Below are 12486 nucleotides of genomic sequence, written 5' to 3'. Positions count from 1 at the left end.
AAGGTCACCCATAGGTGTCTTGCTCTATCATGTTCTACCTTTTACCATTTACCTTTTTTATGTTTTTGAGACAGGTTCTCTCACTAACCCTGGAGCTTTGCCCTTTCAACTACACTAGCTGGACCGGGATTCCTCAGTACCCACCTGTTCCCTCCTTGCAGTCTGTGGCTCCAGGCATGTGTCCCACTTTTATGTAGGTGCTGGGGATCAAACCCAGGCCCTCATGCTTGTACACTTTATGCACTGATCTATCTCTCCAGTTGCACAAATCATGGCTCCAATGCCCTTCTGGGATAATGCACAAGAAAAGGTGTGCCTCAACAATCCCGATGATACACAGAACCGATCCCTCCTCCTATTACTCTTCCTCCTGTTCTATTGGAGACAGGGTGTGACTAGGTAGCCCAGGCTAGCTTTAAATACCCAATCTTTCTGCTTCAGCCTCCAGAGAACTGGGATTACAGGTATGCAACACCAAATCCAACTTCTTCCTTTTCCATTTTCAAACGGAAACTACCACTTAACCATAGGCTTTGGTGCTGCCTCTATCCTGTCACCTCTTCAAAAATGCAAGAGTATTTTAGCATCATTGCAGTCATGCTCTTGACTGCTGATGTCTGTCACCCATCAGTGCCCATGCACAGACAGAAATGTATGCAGTGCCTGGCAATGCTACCTATGTATTTACGCTGCACACATACAACAGATTCTACTAACAGATCAGGATAACCATTTCAGAAATTCCAGTGACTACTGTGTGAAAGAAAGCTGAAGAAGTGGGAAGAGATCCCTGCTCTGGCCTCTGGAATTCACATTCTTATTCTCTTCAGCTCACCCCTGCAGGCCCCAGCATCAGCAAGAACGTAAATGTGAAAAAACAGTATCTTTTCAAGAACATTATATTCTATGATCATGATAGTATATTAATGGGTCACATGTTCTGTTTCCCTGCATGTAAATATCTTTGAAATCATGACTGCTTGGATTGACCCAGAAACCATCGCTGATACGTCTCATCAGGAAGAAACCAAGGCTCCTGTAAAGGATCGTCAGAATGCTTGGAAATTTCTGCAGAATTAATCCAGAAGGCTCAGAACAATGCCATGAGAGGGCCCAGCTCTGCTATCCTCAAATGCGGGCTCACTTTAGGCTGCGAGAGACAAGTCCAAGAACTGGAAACTGAGTGATGACTGGAAGCTGTATAAAGAACATTGTGTAGTAATGAGTGATCACCCTGTACAAACAGAAGCATACCTGACTGGGTGCCTGGGTGCCTAAATAACACTTGAAAGGGATTGTAGGCCAGTGATTCCATTATAGGAGACACATTAACATCACTGGTATACTATACCCTCTTGAAGCAAAACAACCCATGGAGATTTCCCAAAGTCTGCCTGGGAATCAAGCTGGGTATGGATTTCTAGTTAGGACTGACCACAGAGAGTCCCCAGAAGCATCCTGTCCTGTCTCTTCCACCCTTACCTTTCAAAGATGACTGTCACCAGAGGAAAAGATTCTCTTCACTCTGTTGGTGAAGTTATCATAAAGCTATAGGAAAGAACTTGGTAAATCACCTTTCTCATACACAGCAAGTTCAAGTTGTCAAAAGAAAGATGATCAGCTTAGAACACACACTTGGATTAAAATGTTAGTGGCTGAATGACACTGGGTGGAATTGGGCAAAGTAGAATAAGAACCGGGGCTTAGGAGAGTCCAATCCCAACTCCAGATCAGCTGTTCATGACTGTCAACCAACGTTCCCTGTAGGAGCCTGGGAAAACCACAGTTTGTGACCCCATAACAGTTGGGGCATCTATGTCTCATAAACTTCCATGTAAACTTGCATGTGCAAATGAAAATCTTTGAGACACACCTGGAGCTTGAACATCACTGCATCAAAGCACCTCTACATTTCCTCACCTCTGTAATACTGCATCTGTCTGCTCAGAGTCAGATCCACAGACCTCCTGTGCCAACAACGCCAGGGGCAGCTCAGAACAATCTGGCCTCTCCATGGATGCCCTTAATCAAAGTTTCTGTACCAAGCCCCCAGAATGAGTTAATTTGTATATAAATTTTGGAGAAAGATGAGCCCAAGCCACTTCCTCTTTTAATTAATGTTTGAGAAACTGTTGCTCAACATTAGGCCCTAAGCAAAATTCCCTGCAAAAGTATTACACTGTGAGGAACCAAGGGAACCATTTGTATCTCAGACTTTCATGGACCTTGAGAGAGATTAAAACAAAAAAGTTATAGGATCATATGTTCTGTTTTCCTACATCTTTGAAACTATGACTGCCTGGGATTGACCCCATATTATCTCATGCTTCCCTCACTAACATGCACATCTATGAATGGCCAAGATGCCTGCCCCTAATGTGGCACATACATGGAGTCTCCCTGTGTATGTGTGATTTCCCTAGTGAAACTAGTACCATACATACTAAAGATGAGGTGTCTTATGAAAATTAAAGCACATCTTCTGAATGCTATATAACCATTCATCTTCTTGTACTACCCAAACCACCCAGCTCTTGCCCCTTCAGTCAAGTCCAGTTTGGTTTTATCGCTAGAATCATAACAGAGCAACTGTTTACAGTGCAACTATTACGTCTGTGTTTGTCTTCCCTCCACAACATGAGGGGAACTCCTTGAGATGAGTTACCACCAGGGCTCCACTCCTTGGCAAAGCACTCAGCTCTTGGGTAACTGGGGAGTCTGTGTGTCCTAAGAACCTGGCCCCACAGTTTCTTATTGTGCACTCATCTCTTCGTACCATCCAAGTGGTAATACCTAGTGTGTAGAAGAAGGCACAGAATCATTTGGCCTTTATCCAGTAAACTAAGACAGTAAAACTGAATACATGTTGAGATTTGGAGTGGGAACAAAGTCCAGGGACTGGCTTCTGAGAGCTAAGAAGTCCCAGGCTCCTAAAGAAGAGGAAGCCAGTTCCTGGGTGTTCCACGTTGGCTCTGGGGTTCCAGACTTCAGGACAGAGCCTGAACCTTGACTGGCATACTGAGAGAGACTGCTCACTCTAGTTCTAAAAGCTCTGCTTTCTTTGGAAGAACTCTGCCTCAGGCAGCTTCCAGAGAAGCAAAAAATAGCTCAGAGGAGACGCCTGATTCGGCATCTTAATCTGTGACTGCAGAATGGGTTCTGCTGGCCCTCAAGAAAAGTGATTAGGAGAGACAAAAGGCCAGGGCCAAGCTAAACACTCAAGTAGTGGTCATATTAAGAAAAACACAAAGTTCTGCTCCCCACTTTGCCTAGCAAATAAGGTGACATGGGCTCTTCCTGGATGACTGACCTCCTTCCAACTTCTCCTTTCCGTACTGTCCTTTTCTTCAGAATTACACCTCAGCAGGACTCAGGAGCGTTCAGTTACTTCTCAATAGCCTAACTTCGGTTTGCCCTTGCTTGTTTACTCAGACAGAAAGAAGCCAACTTGACTGCTGTGAAGTCTATCCTCTATTTGCTTTGATGATCTGGATTATAAAATATCCTACTTGCTGAAGCCAGTGATCACCCAGAGTAAATAACCAAGTCCAAGTCCTTCACAGCACAGGGTGTGACCCACAGCACTGGCTACAATTCCAAGTTGTAACTTGCTGGGATATTCCAGACCAACCCAAAGATAAATGGCAATGCCCTACCTGAGTCACATATCATATAGAAGCCCTGTATGTATATTCATTTAACCTAGTAAATTCTTTTCATATTCACCAACTGAAGGAAAAAACAAACAAACACATTGATCATTTTCTTGGAAAAATTAAGTCAGGGTTACAATTTTTAGGATAACCAAACTAAAACCAAGCTAGTACATGTGAGTCACATCTTTCCAGTAGGCCCCAACCTCTTCATGATCATTTTTAAATGCAAAGATCTTCATTGGAGAAAAATTGTGCTATGCCAGTTCCATCTAATAAAAGGCAAGTTCAAACCTGAAGGATAAAACAGAGCCTTGTTGGATCGTTAACTGGAAACTTCGAAACAATGAACAATGAAGTTTATCACCATCATCATGAGAAAACTGAAGCTCAGAAATTAATTGAGTGGTCTTGTCTGGTGGACCTCAAATTTGCACTCCAAGAACCCTCTATAACTTCTGCCTGCCTGTGGGGATAAATAACTGAGCTTGGGGACAATGCCTTCCTTTTCTGTCTAGCTCAGTCCTCCTTTCTTCCCTTTACAGTGATACTGACAGTACCCACACTGCCCTGAGACAATGGTGCCAATGGAAACTGCCAGAACCAAGTTGCCTCTCTTCCTCACTTCTGTATAATGGGGGATGGACATGTACTCCAGGCCAGCTTTTCCCCACAAGTGGAACATGGACAGATAAGCACAGCACTCACCACACACATGCACACATGTCACACTACTCATACACACATACTACATACACTGTACATATGCACCCACATAGCACAATACCGGCACCCACATGCCATACATAATCCTATAAACACCTCATATACCATACTACCCATGCTAAGCATACCCATAGACTCACTACTCACACCCAGAGTGTATCCAGAATATATATCTGTATATATAACACATCAACATCCCTACATGCCATTCATATAACCCACACATCATACTATTCACACACATATAATATACAATCATCATACACATTATACTATCCATACCACACATACAAACTCAAATGTCACATTATTTACACTCCACACCATAAATGCACACACATTCTTACACATGTCACCCACATCATATGCCTACTACATACCCACCACAGACCAGTCATATATATCATATATATACCATACTATCACATGTCACACACATCATACTATGCACCCACCACAGACCAGTCATATAAATTGCATATACACCATACTATCAATACACCATATACTCATACACCAGCTACACTGTGATACACCACATATATATTATCCACAAATGCCACACATTGATATACCACATGCCATATATATATATATATATATATATATATATATATATATCACACATTACACTGTCCATACTACATACAAATCCACATATCACACTACTCACACCCACTTGCCATGCACACACATTGCACACACCACACAACCCATATAACACATGGACACACCAAACATACTATACAATCTACAATACTTGTGCCACATACATTCCTCCCATCAGTGAGCCTCTTCCCTCTTCCTTCCCAGCATGCCCCTGCATGTGAATCCACCAGAACTTTTGGTCTCTTCTTTAGAATAAACTCCAAATTCCTTGGCTGGCCACACCATTCACATACAACACTTCTGTTTTAAACTTCTACATCTTAGAGCTCAGCTACTCCACACTCCTGTTCCCTGCCTTACCAGAACAGGTGTTCAAATGCTATCCTCTGCACTTTGCAAGGGCTGCTTTGCCTCCTAATTGTAGTCTTCTTCACACAAAACCATTCCATAGTCACCAATCAAAATTCAACTCAACACTTATTTGGCTCAATGAAGTCTTCTCTACCTTTGCTGGAACAACTTGCTGCTATGTTCACACTGCCCCTCAGTATGCCTCTTTCCATGTTTTATGACCACACCTATGTTTCGGCACCTTCAGTGAGTTATTCACTCAACACTGAGAATCTCTATCATGTACCAGTCACTGGAATACAGTGGGTTATCTCTGTATTCTCGATGGGACCAGAGAAGTAACAGGCAATCAGAAAGTGTTTGTTGAATGAATAAATGAATAAAAAAAAAACCTACAAATATTTTATCACATCATCAAGAAAACCTCCTCTGCTGTTCTCTTTTTACTCCATTTATGATCTAAAAAGTCAATTGAGGATAGATAATAGCACACCGGTCATAAGGGGCCCCAAAGCCATAAACCCCACAGAATTGGAAGTACCTTCACTGACTAATGATAGCAGATGCACCCCACTAACACCCTCCAAGCATTCCCACTTCAGACAGTCCAGTATTTAACTCTTTTAGGCATTACCTTACTATAAACACCTAATTCCTTTCAAAATACGCATTGTTTGTGAGTTAAAAGTCTCCATGGACTAGCTTATAGAACTTGATTTATCATACACTTTTCACTGACAAAATGTAATTCAAGTACAAATGACAGAAAGTTGTGAGCAATGTCACACAATCAATTATTCTTTGCAAAGTTTTGAGTGAAGTTGTAGACTTTCTCTTTTGCCGTTATGTTAGTTAGCATCGAAGCACCTGCTAGTCCCGGAAACTGTTGCTATAAACGGAGGCCAGCAAAGTCACAATGTGAACCTGGACTGGCTCACACTGAGCTGTTATTTAAGGTCATGAGGGTTCTGGAAACGCGCTGTTACTTAAAGGGAACGTGACTGCCATCCTTGACTAAGTCTGGAGTGCAGAGGCAAAACAGTTGCACAAATACAGAGGAACTGCGTTGTTACTCAGCTTCTGTGACTGTAACAAATGCCTGCTGTGATCAACTTATGAAGAGAAAGGGTTTTGGCTCCTAGTGTTGGAAGCTTCAGTCCACAAGTAGTTGGTCTTGTTGCCTTGAGCCCATGGTATTACATCGTGGCAAAGCAAAATCATTCACTTCAGGTGGGACAGCCAAAGAGAACATGAAGGGGCAAAACCACTAGTCTCTCCCAAGGGACACCCTTCATGATCTGGAGGTTCCCACAAGACCCCTCTTAGAGGCTCCACCACCTTACAGTAGCTTTGGCTATCATGGAACTCACTCTGTAGACCCTGGAACTTACAGAGATCCATCTGCCTCTGCTTCCCAAGTGCTAGGATTAAAGGTATGTGCCGCCACTGTCCAACCATTAAGGTTAAGGACATGAAAAATTAGTGTCAAAGCACATCCCACTGGTTTCCAATGAACCATGTTACAATGTGCACCCTATTTAAAATTAGTTCATAATAGTGATTTTTTTTTCCTTATGAAATAAAATAAAGCCCCAGACACAAATTTGATCCTCATCTACCTGGTTTTAAAATCTCAAAACACAAAAAGAAATGTGTGCATATTTTAATTATTGGTTACAAAATAAATGACACAGGATGACTAGGGTATGAGAAATCCCATCCACTCAATGAATGAGTCATTCTGCGCTCTGAATTTCTGAAGCATACCAGGAGGTTAATTACCTTGGATGTAAATATTCCCCATGTATGCTGGGCATTTTCTTGTCTTCTTAAAGAACGTTTTTAAAGGTAATTTTGGTACTTTGCTGCTATCACCAGGAGACAGCAATCATTCATTTACAATATTATATTGAGATGACCATAGCGTCAGTTAGGAGTGCCTATCTTAGCAGTCCCAACACTTCAGGACTTTTGACCCAATTCTCAAGCCTAGAGTTAGTTTTTCTATCTTTCCTAGATGTTGTGTTATTTGGAGTTGCTCTTCCCTGCTGATTACAGAAGCTTCTCACCCCTCTTCTAAATATGGAACTGTGGACTATTGTTTAAGATGCTTTAAGGGTTGTATGCACCTGAGGACATAACTCAGTTTGATAGGGTGCTTGCTTCACACACACAAGGCCCTGAGTTCAATCCCCCAGCACCACATAAACCAATGTGTGGGGAGACTAGATGTTCAAAGAGCCTACACAGCAAGTTTGAGGCCAAGCTGGGCTGCATAAGGTTCTGCATAAGAATTAAAAAAGATTGTATCTAGAAAAGTAGTGTGTTCCAAGAAAGTCAAGTTTTCTGTGTATTTTACCATCTTCTCTGCTTGCTAAGCAGGTTCTTTTTTCCCTTTCCTGGCCCTTAGCTAAATTCCAGAAAAGCAGAGAAGTGCAACAGGTTTGCTAGGACACATCTGGATGCACTCTTTATGTTCTCCACCCCTGGACTATAAACCATTAGCTCCCACAACAACTCGGCCACACAGAACAAGTGCAAAAGGCCTCCAAGTGGGAAAAATATTTAGATTGAAGGATTAATCCATACACTGGAAAATGGTTTCTATCATATGTAATGGTTTCATATTTTGTACTTCTACATCATTTAGCCACACAAATTGGTTGGTATTATACATAAATAAGTATTTTTTAAGTTTAAAAGAAAAAATGCCAATTGTACCCTTAAAACAGACAAAATTTCAATATTCTTGTTTGTTAAATTATAACAAATTACTTTTAGCACCATACATTTAATTGCTTTACTTACTGGCGTGATAGCTACTATATTGGAAAAGATCCTCACCATTACTCAAAGGGAAAAAATGTTGCACCAACATTTGAATAACGTAAAGACAAATTATTGTTAGTTTAACCAGTCCCTGGGCTTCCTGAAGTCAAGTGTTGGACGTAAATGACTATATTTAGATTTACTGCATTTTACAAAAGGAAAAGTTTACATAACCCTGTTGGTAAAATCCAAGGAAGCAAGCTCAAGCAGGTGAATGCTCTGCGTTGACAGTAAGGACCAAAGGGAGGTAGGCAGTTCGTCAGTTACCCTAGTCATGCGTCTACACTCAGAGGAATGAAGTTGGCCTTCAGCTATTTATAAATGTAGCCCCACCGCTGTGCCCTTCTGAGGTGCTGGTCTGGGCTGCCAGGCTGAGGCTGAGGCTGAGTGGAGTCCTCCCTCAAAGTGACCCTTCATACTTGGCAGTTGAGGATCCTTTGGATGCAGTCAGGAAAAGGCCTGCAGGGTTAGCAGCCCCACTTCCTCCCTGTGATTCTATATAAGGAAACATCCCATTCTAGTGTTTTCAGCATCGTAAGCGCTGTATCAGGCTGGAGGAATGAGGAAGCCACAGGCCCTCCTCTGCCTGTCCTAAAGGCTCACTCACTTCAGCAACCTCCAATCCCTGTTGCCCTGGACTGGACCTTGTCAACAAATGGCATCCCAGCCCCAAGAGCCTTGCAGACTCACAGCTAACATGGAACAGCTGGAAGAGGACCCTGTGTTCTTTACTCTGCATAAACACTGGGGGCTCTGTTCACCCTCCTGCAGCAGAAAGAACCAAAGAATTTCCCTGCCCCCCCATCACAATCGCCACGCTCTCCCACACCTCCCTCCCCCATCTCCAGCCTCCCCTTACTCCAGATATAATTTGAATCTGTCACCACCCATAATGGCAGATGGCAAACCGCTGGACGTTCCGACTATATTTACTTTCTGTAGTAGTTGCTGTGTCTGTAAATACTAAAAGGTTACTAAGAAACAATTCCGTTCAGTTCCTTAAAGTTTCCTCACAAAAGCCACACACTGTGGAGCCCAAGCCATGCCTGCTCTCCCCCCACAAGATCCGTTATCAATGCGGATAACGTCATGACCAGTAAGTGAAGCCACATCACAACCATGCTGCAAATGTCATTTTGACAGCCTATAGCGTCACCTACATATTATTCGGAAGACAAACCTCTAAAACAGTGTTATCCGTGGGGGTTAAAGGAGAAAGAATAATAAAATTGCATTTTCAGGTATTCTTACAGCCTGTCTGAGCTCGGCGACTGGGGGGGGGGGGTGTGCAGTCCCGATCTTCCTGCTGTATTGCTGAAAGCCAGCGAGCCACGTTACCCGAAAGGAGCGGGAGGGGGGTGGCAGAAAATCCAGACTCTACGTGACCTGACTTACTTATTTCCAAGGAAAGCGCAGGAGAGAAAAATCAATCATTCATGCTACCGTAGCTACCACACGGAATGGACTAAGGAGTCCACAATGGGCAAAGCCCCAAAGCGGACAGAGGAGGTGAAAAGGGACCGGGTCCGAGGCAGATGCCTAGAGCCCCGGGGGCCAGTGGGGATGAGGTCCCCGCGGAGTGGAGGCCGGGGGGCGGGGCCCGGACCGGAGGCGGGGAGTCTGGATTCCCGGGGAGCTGCGGGAGCTGCGGCCGCGCACTTACCCGGGCTGTTGGCCTCTCCTTCCAGGACGTGCAGCTCGGCGCAGTCGGCCAGAGAGTGCTCCAGGCAGAGCTGGAGGAAGCGGGCCTGGGTCTGGCTCACGCGCTTGAGCAACGACAGCAGCGCAACAGTCTGCTCGCACTCGTTCCAGCCCTTAAACCAGCCCGCCAGCACCCCAACCTGGTCGCGAAACATCATGGTTAGGGGGCCGCCCTCCGTCTACGAAGCCCCTAGGCGCTCCTGCCCGCCCCAAAGTTTGGCGGAGCCGCAGCCCCCGGCCTCCTGAGACGCGTTCTGGTTCCAAGGTCTCCGGTGCCCGGGCGCTGCAGGTACTGACTCGGCTCGTGCCTCTCTCTCTTTCCCCCTCTCTCTCGGTTCAGTTATGTTCTGGTGGTTCTGGTTGATTCCCCAGAGACGGTGACAGACAGTAGCACGGAGATGTTTCTTTTGTAAAAAATAGCGATTAAAAATATAAATCCCTCACAAGGCACAAAACTGGATGAAGAATGCTCTTTCCCCTTTTCTCGTAGCTTCAGGATGGTGATTTCCGGCGTCCCGGGGTCTCCTCCCCGCTGGGCGGTAGCTCGGACCCTTCACACCCGCATTCCCAAGCGGCAATCACTAATGAAAGGACAGAAAGAGCTGCAGTGAGACCTCGGGCCCCGGAGGAGAGCGTCTACGGGGATCCGGGCATCATGGGGACCCCGGTAGCGGTGGGGGGCGTGTAGAAGCCAAGGTTGGGGTGTCCCGCAGGGGCAAGTCCTCCAAATTCCTGCCGGCCCCTCCACACTCGGATGCGCAAGCTGAGGTATTGCACAGCTTCCTTCCCAGGTGCGGGAGGAGACCCCGCGGCTTCCTGTTGCTGCGGCTGTGACCCGCTAGTGCTCCCAGCACGCCCCACCCGGGGTGGCCTCCCGGGCTGTGTCTGTGAACGCCAGCACCAGCAACAGATCCTCCCCGCGCTGAAAACTTGCAATGCGGCTGGCTGCGAAGGGGCGCGGGGGTGGGGTGGGGGCTAATGCAAAGCAGAGGCGGTGACAGAGGCGGCCAGGGTTCCAGCCTCCTCCTCTCCTCCTCCTTCTCTTCCTCCTCCTCGTCTTCCTCCTCCCTCTCTCCTCCTCCCTCCTCCGATTCCTCCTCTCCCTCCCTCCTCCTCCTCCCGGAGAAGCAGCCGTACGGCTGCAGCTCCATCTACAGCAACAGCCAGCATCTCCACAGCCAGGCTCCCCTCTGGATTTAGGCCGTGAGCAGCCGCTGCGACAGCTCGAGACAAAAATAAACTCTCCCTACCCAAAGCTCGGCAAGGCTCTGTGGGAGCCCTCATTCCCCAGCACCGCTCTAGCCCACCGAGGAGGTCCCCCCACCCCACCCCACCCCGTCTGCTTGGCCCGCATCAATCAGATGAGTGTGTGTGTGAGTGTGTGTGTGTGTGTGCGTGCGTGCGTGCTCGCGCGTGTGTGATTTAGGCATCCTGCCCCCCCCCTCAGCCCGTCCCCGCCACAGCCTGCGGGTCGTGTCCTCGCCCGTGGGTCCCAGGCCCAAGGCGATGCAATTGTGGGAGCAAGCCTTGCTCGGAGAGTCGGTAGTACGACTTTCCCAAGAGGTAGGACGGTCCCCGAGGGGAATACAGATTCCTCCCTCGAGCATACACCCCCCCCCATGACCTCAAAGAAGAAAGTTAGGTTTGGGGGCTCTAGTGTCCCATTCCAGTTCTCTGGTGGCGCAGAAAGGAGGAAAGACTAACTGCCCGGGCTCTAGGAACGGCTCGCTTCCAACATCTGCCGGCTCCAAGTTCTGGGTGGGAGCACGAAGCCCCCGGGTAAGGGTCAGAGGGACCGCTGAGTGCCGAGGGCAGCAGAAGGGACGCTCACCTCCACGCGGCTCATCCCTGCGGCTTGGGGCCCTGCGCGCGGGTCCGGAGCTGTGGCAGCAATCAGCGGGGTTGGGGGCGCTCGGAGCGCTGGCTGCGGGCCATGCCGTCGGGGCTGGCAGCACGCGGAAGAGTGCGGCGCTGCGGGTTCGGGGCGCTATCGCCGCCGCTGCTGCCTCCAGTGTCGGCTCGCGAAGGACTGAGCCGCCCGGAGCTCCCCACATGCTACTGATTAACATACACCATTACATCATGGGCTTGGCAGGGAGCGCCCGAGAGAGGGGGAGAGGAACCCGGGCGGCGGCGGCACGCGGGGGAGTCGGGGGAGGATCCCCGGGCCCGGCGGGCGGCGGGCTGGGGGGAGGGACGGATTCCTAAGCCGGGACCAAAGAGGGGAGGGAGCCAAGTAGGAGGAGCGGAAGAGCACAGATTGGAGGATCTGAGAAGCAAAGCACAGAAGTTTGGAGAAGGGGAGGGGTCCGGGCGAATTCCTCCCCTCTGCCACCCGCGTGTTCCACAGCGGCCAGGGCACGGGAGCCGCCAGAGCTGGGGCAGGAAGGGACCCGGACGGAGCTGGAGCTGGGACGGTGCTGCCACCCGCTGCTCGCCCTTGGGAATGTTGCTCGCAAGATCCAGTGACCCTTTAGCCCTGCTGGGACCCGAGGGTGGCTGGCTGACCAGTGTGGACCATGGACACCCGGAGTCATTGTCACTGGGGGCTTGGAAGGGTTCCTGGGGTCTGGGGCACGTAAAGTGGCAGAGAGCGACGAAGAACACGGTGCGGGGC

At 47.7% G+C, this 12486-nt stretch overlaps 1 protein-coding gene across 2 annotated transcripts in view; it reads right to left on the bottom strand.

Moving 5' to 3' along the window:
• Positions 1-12008, bottom strand: part of Samd4a (sterile alpha motif domain containing 4A) — a 206677-nt gene extending 194669 nt beyond the window's left edge. The window contains exons 1-2 of one of the 2 annotated variants that reach the window (XM_051177078.1): positions 11701-12008; positions 9832-10450 (exon numbers count right to left, since the gene is read on the bottom strand). In XM_051177078.1, the coding sequence (XP_051033035.1) occupies positions 9832-10027 (196 nt within the window). In that variant the 5' untranslated portion in view covers positions 10028-10450; positions 11701-12008. The remainder of the gene's footprint in view (positions 1-9831; positions 10451-11700) is intronic. The other variant, XM_051177079.1, reaches the window with a different exon arrangement.
• Positions 12009-12486: the final 478 nt, after the last annotated feature.

The sequence above is a fragment of the Phodopus roborovskii genome, unplaced genomic scaffold (assembly GCF_943737965.1).
Source record: "Phodopus roborovskii unplaced genomic scaffold, PHOROB, whole genome shotgun sequence".
Lineage (NCBI taxonomy): Eukaryota > Metazoa > Chordata > Mammalia > Rodentia > Cricetidae > Phodopus > Phodopus roborovskii.
This window is presented reverse-complemented; position numbering and strand designations above follow the sequence as displayed.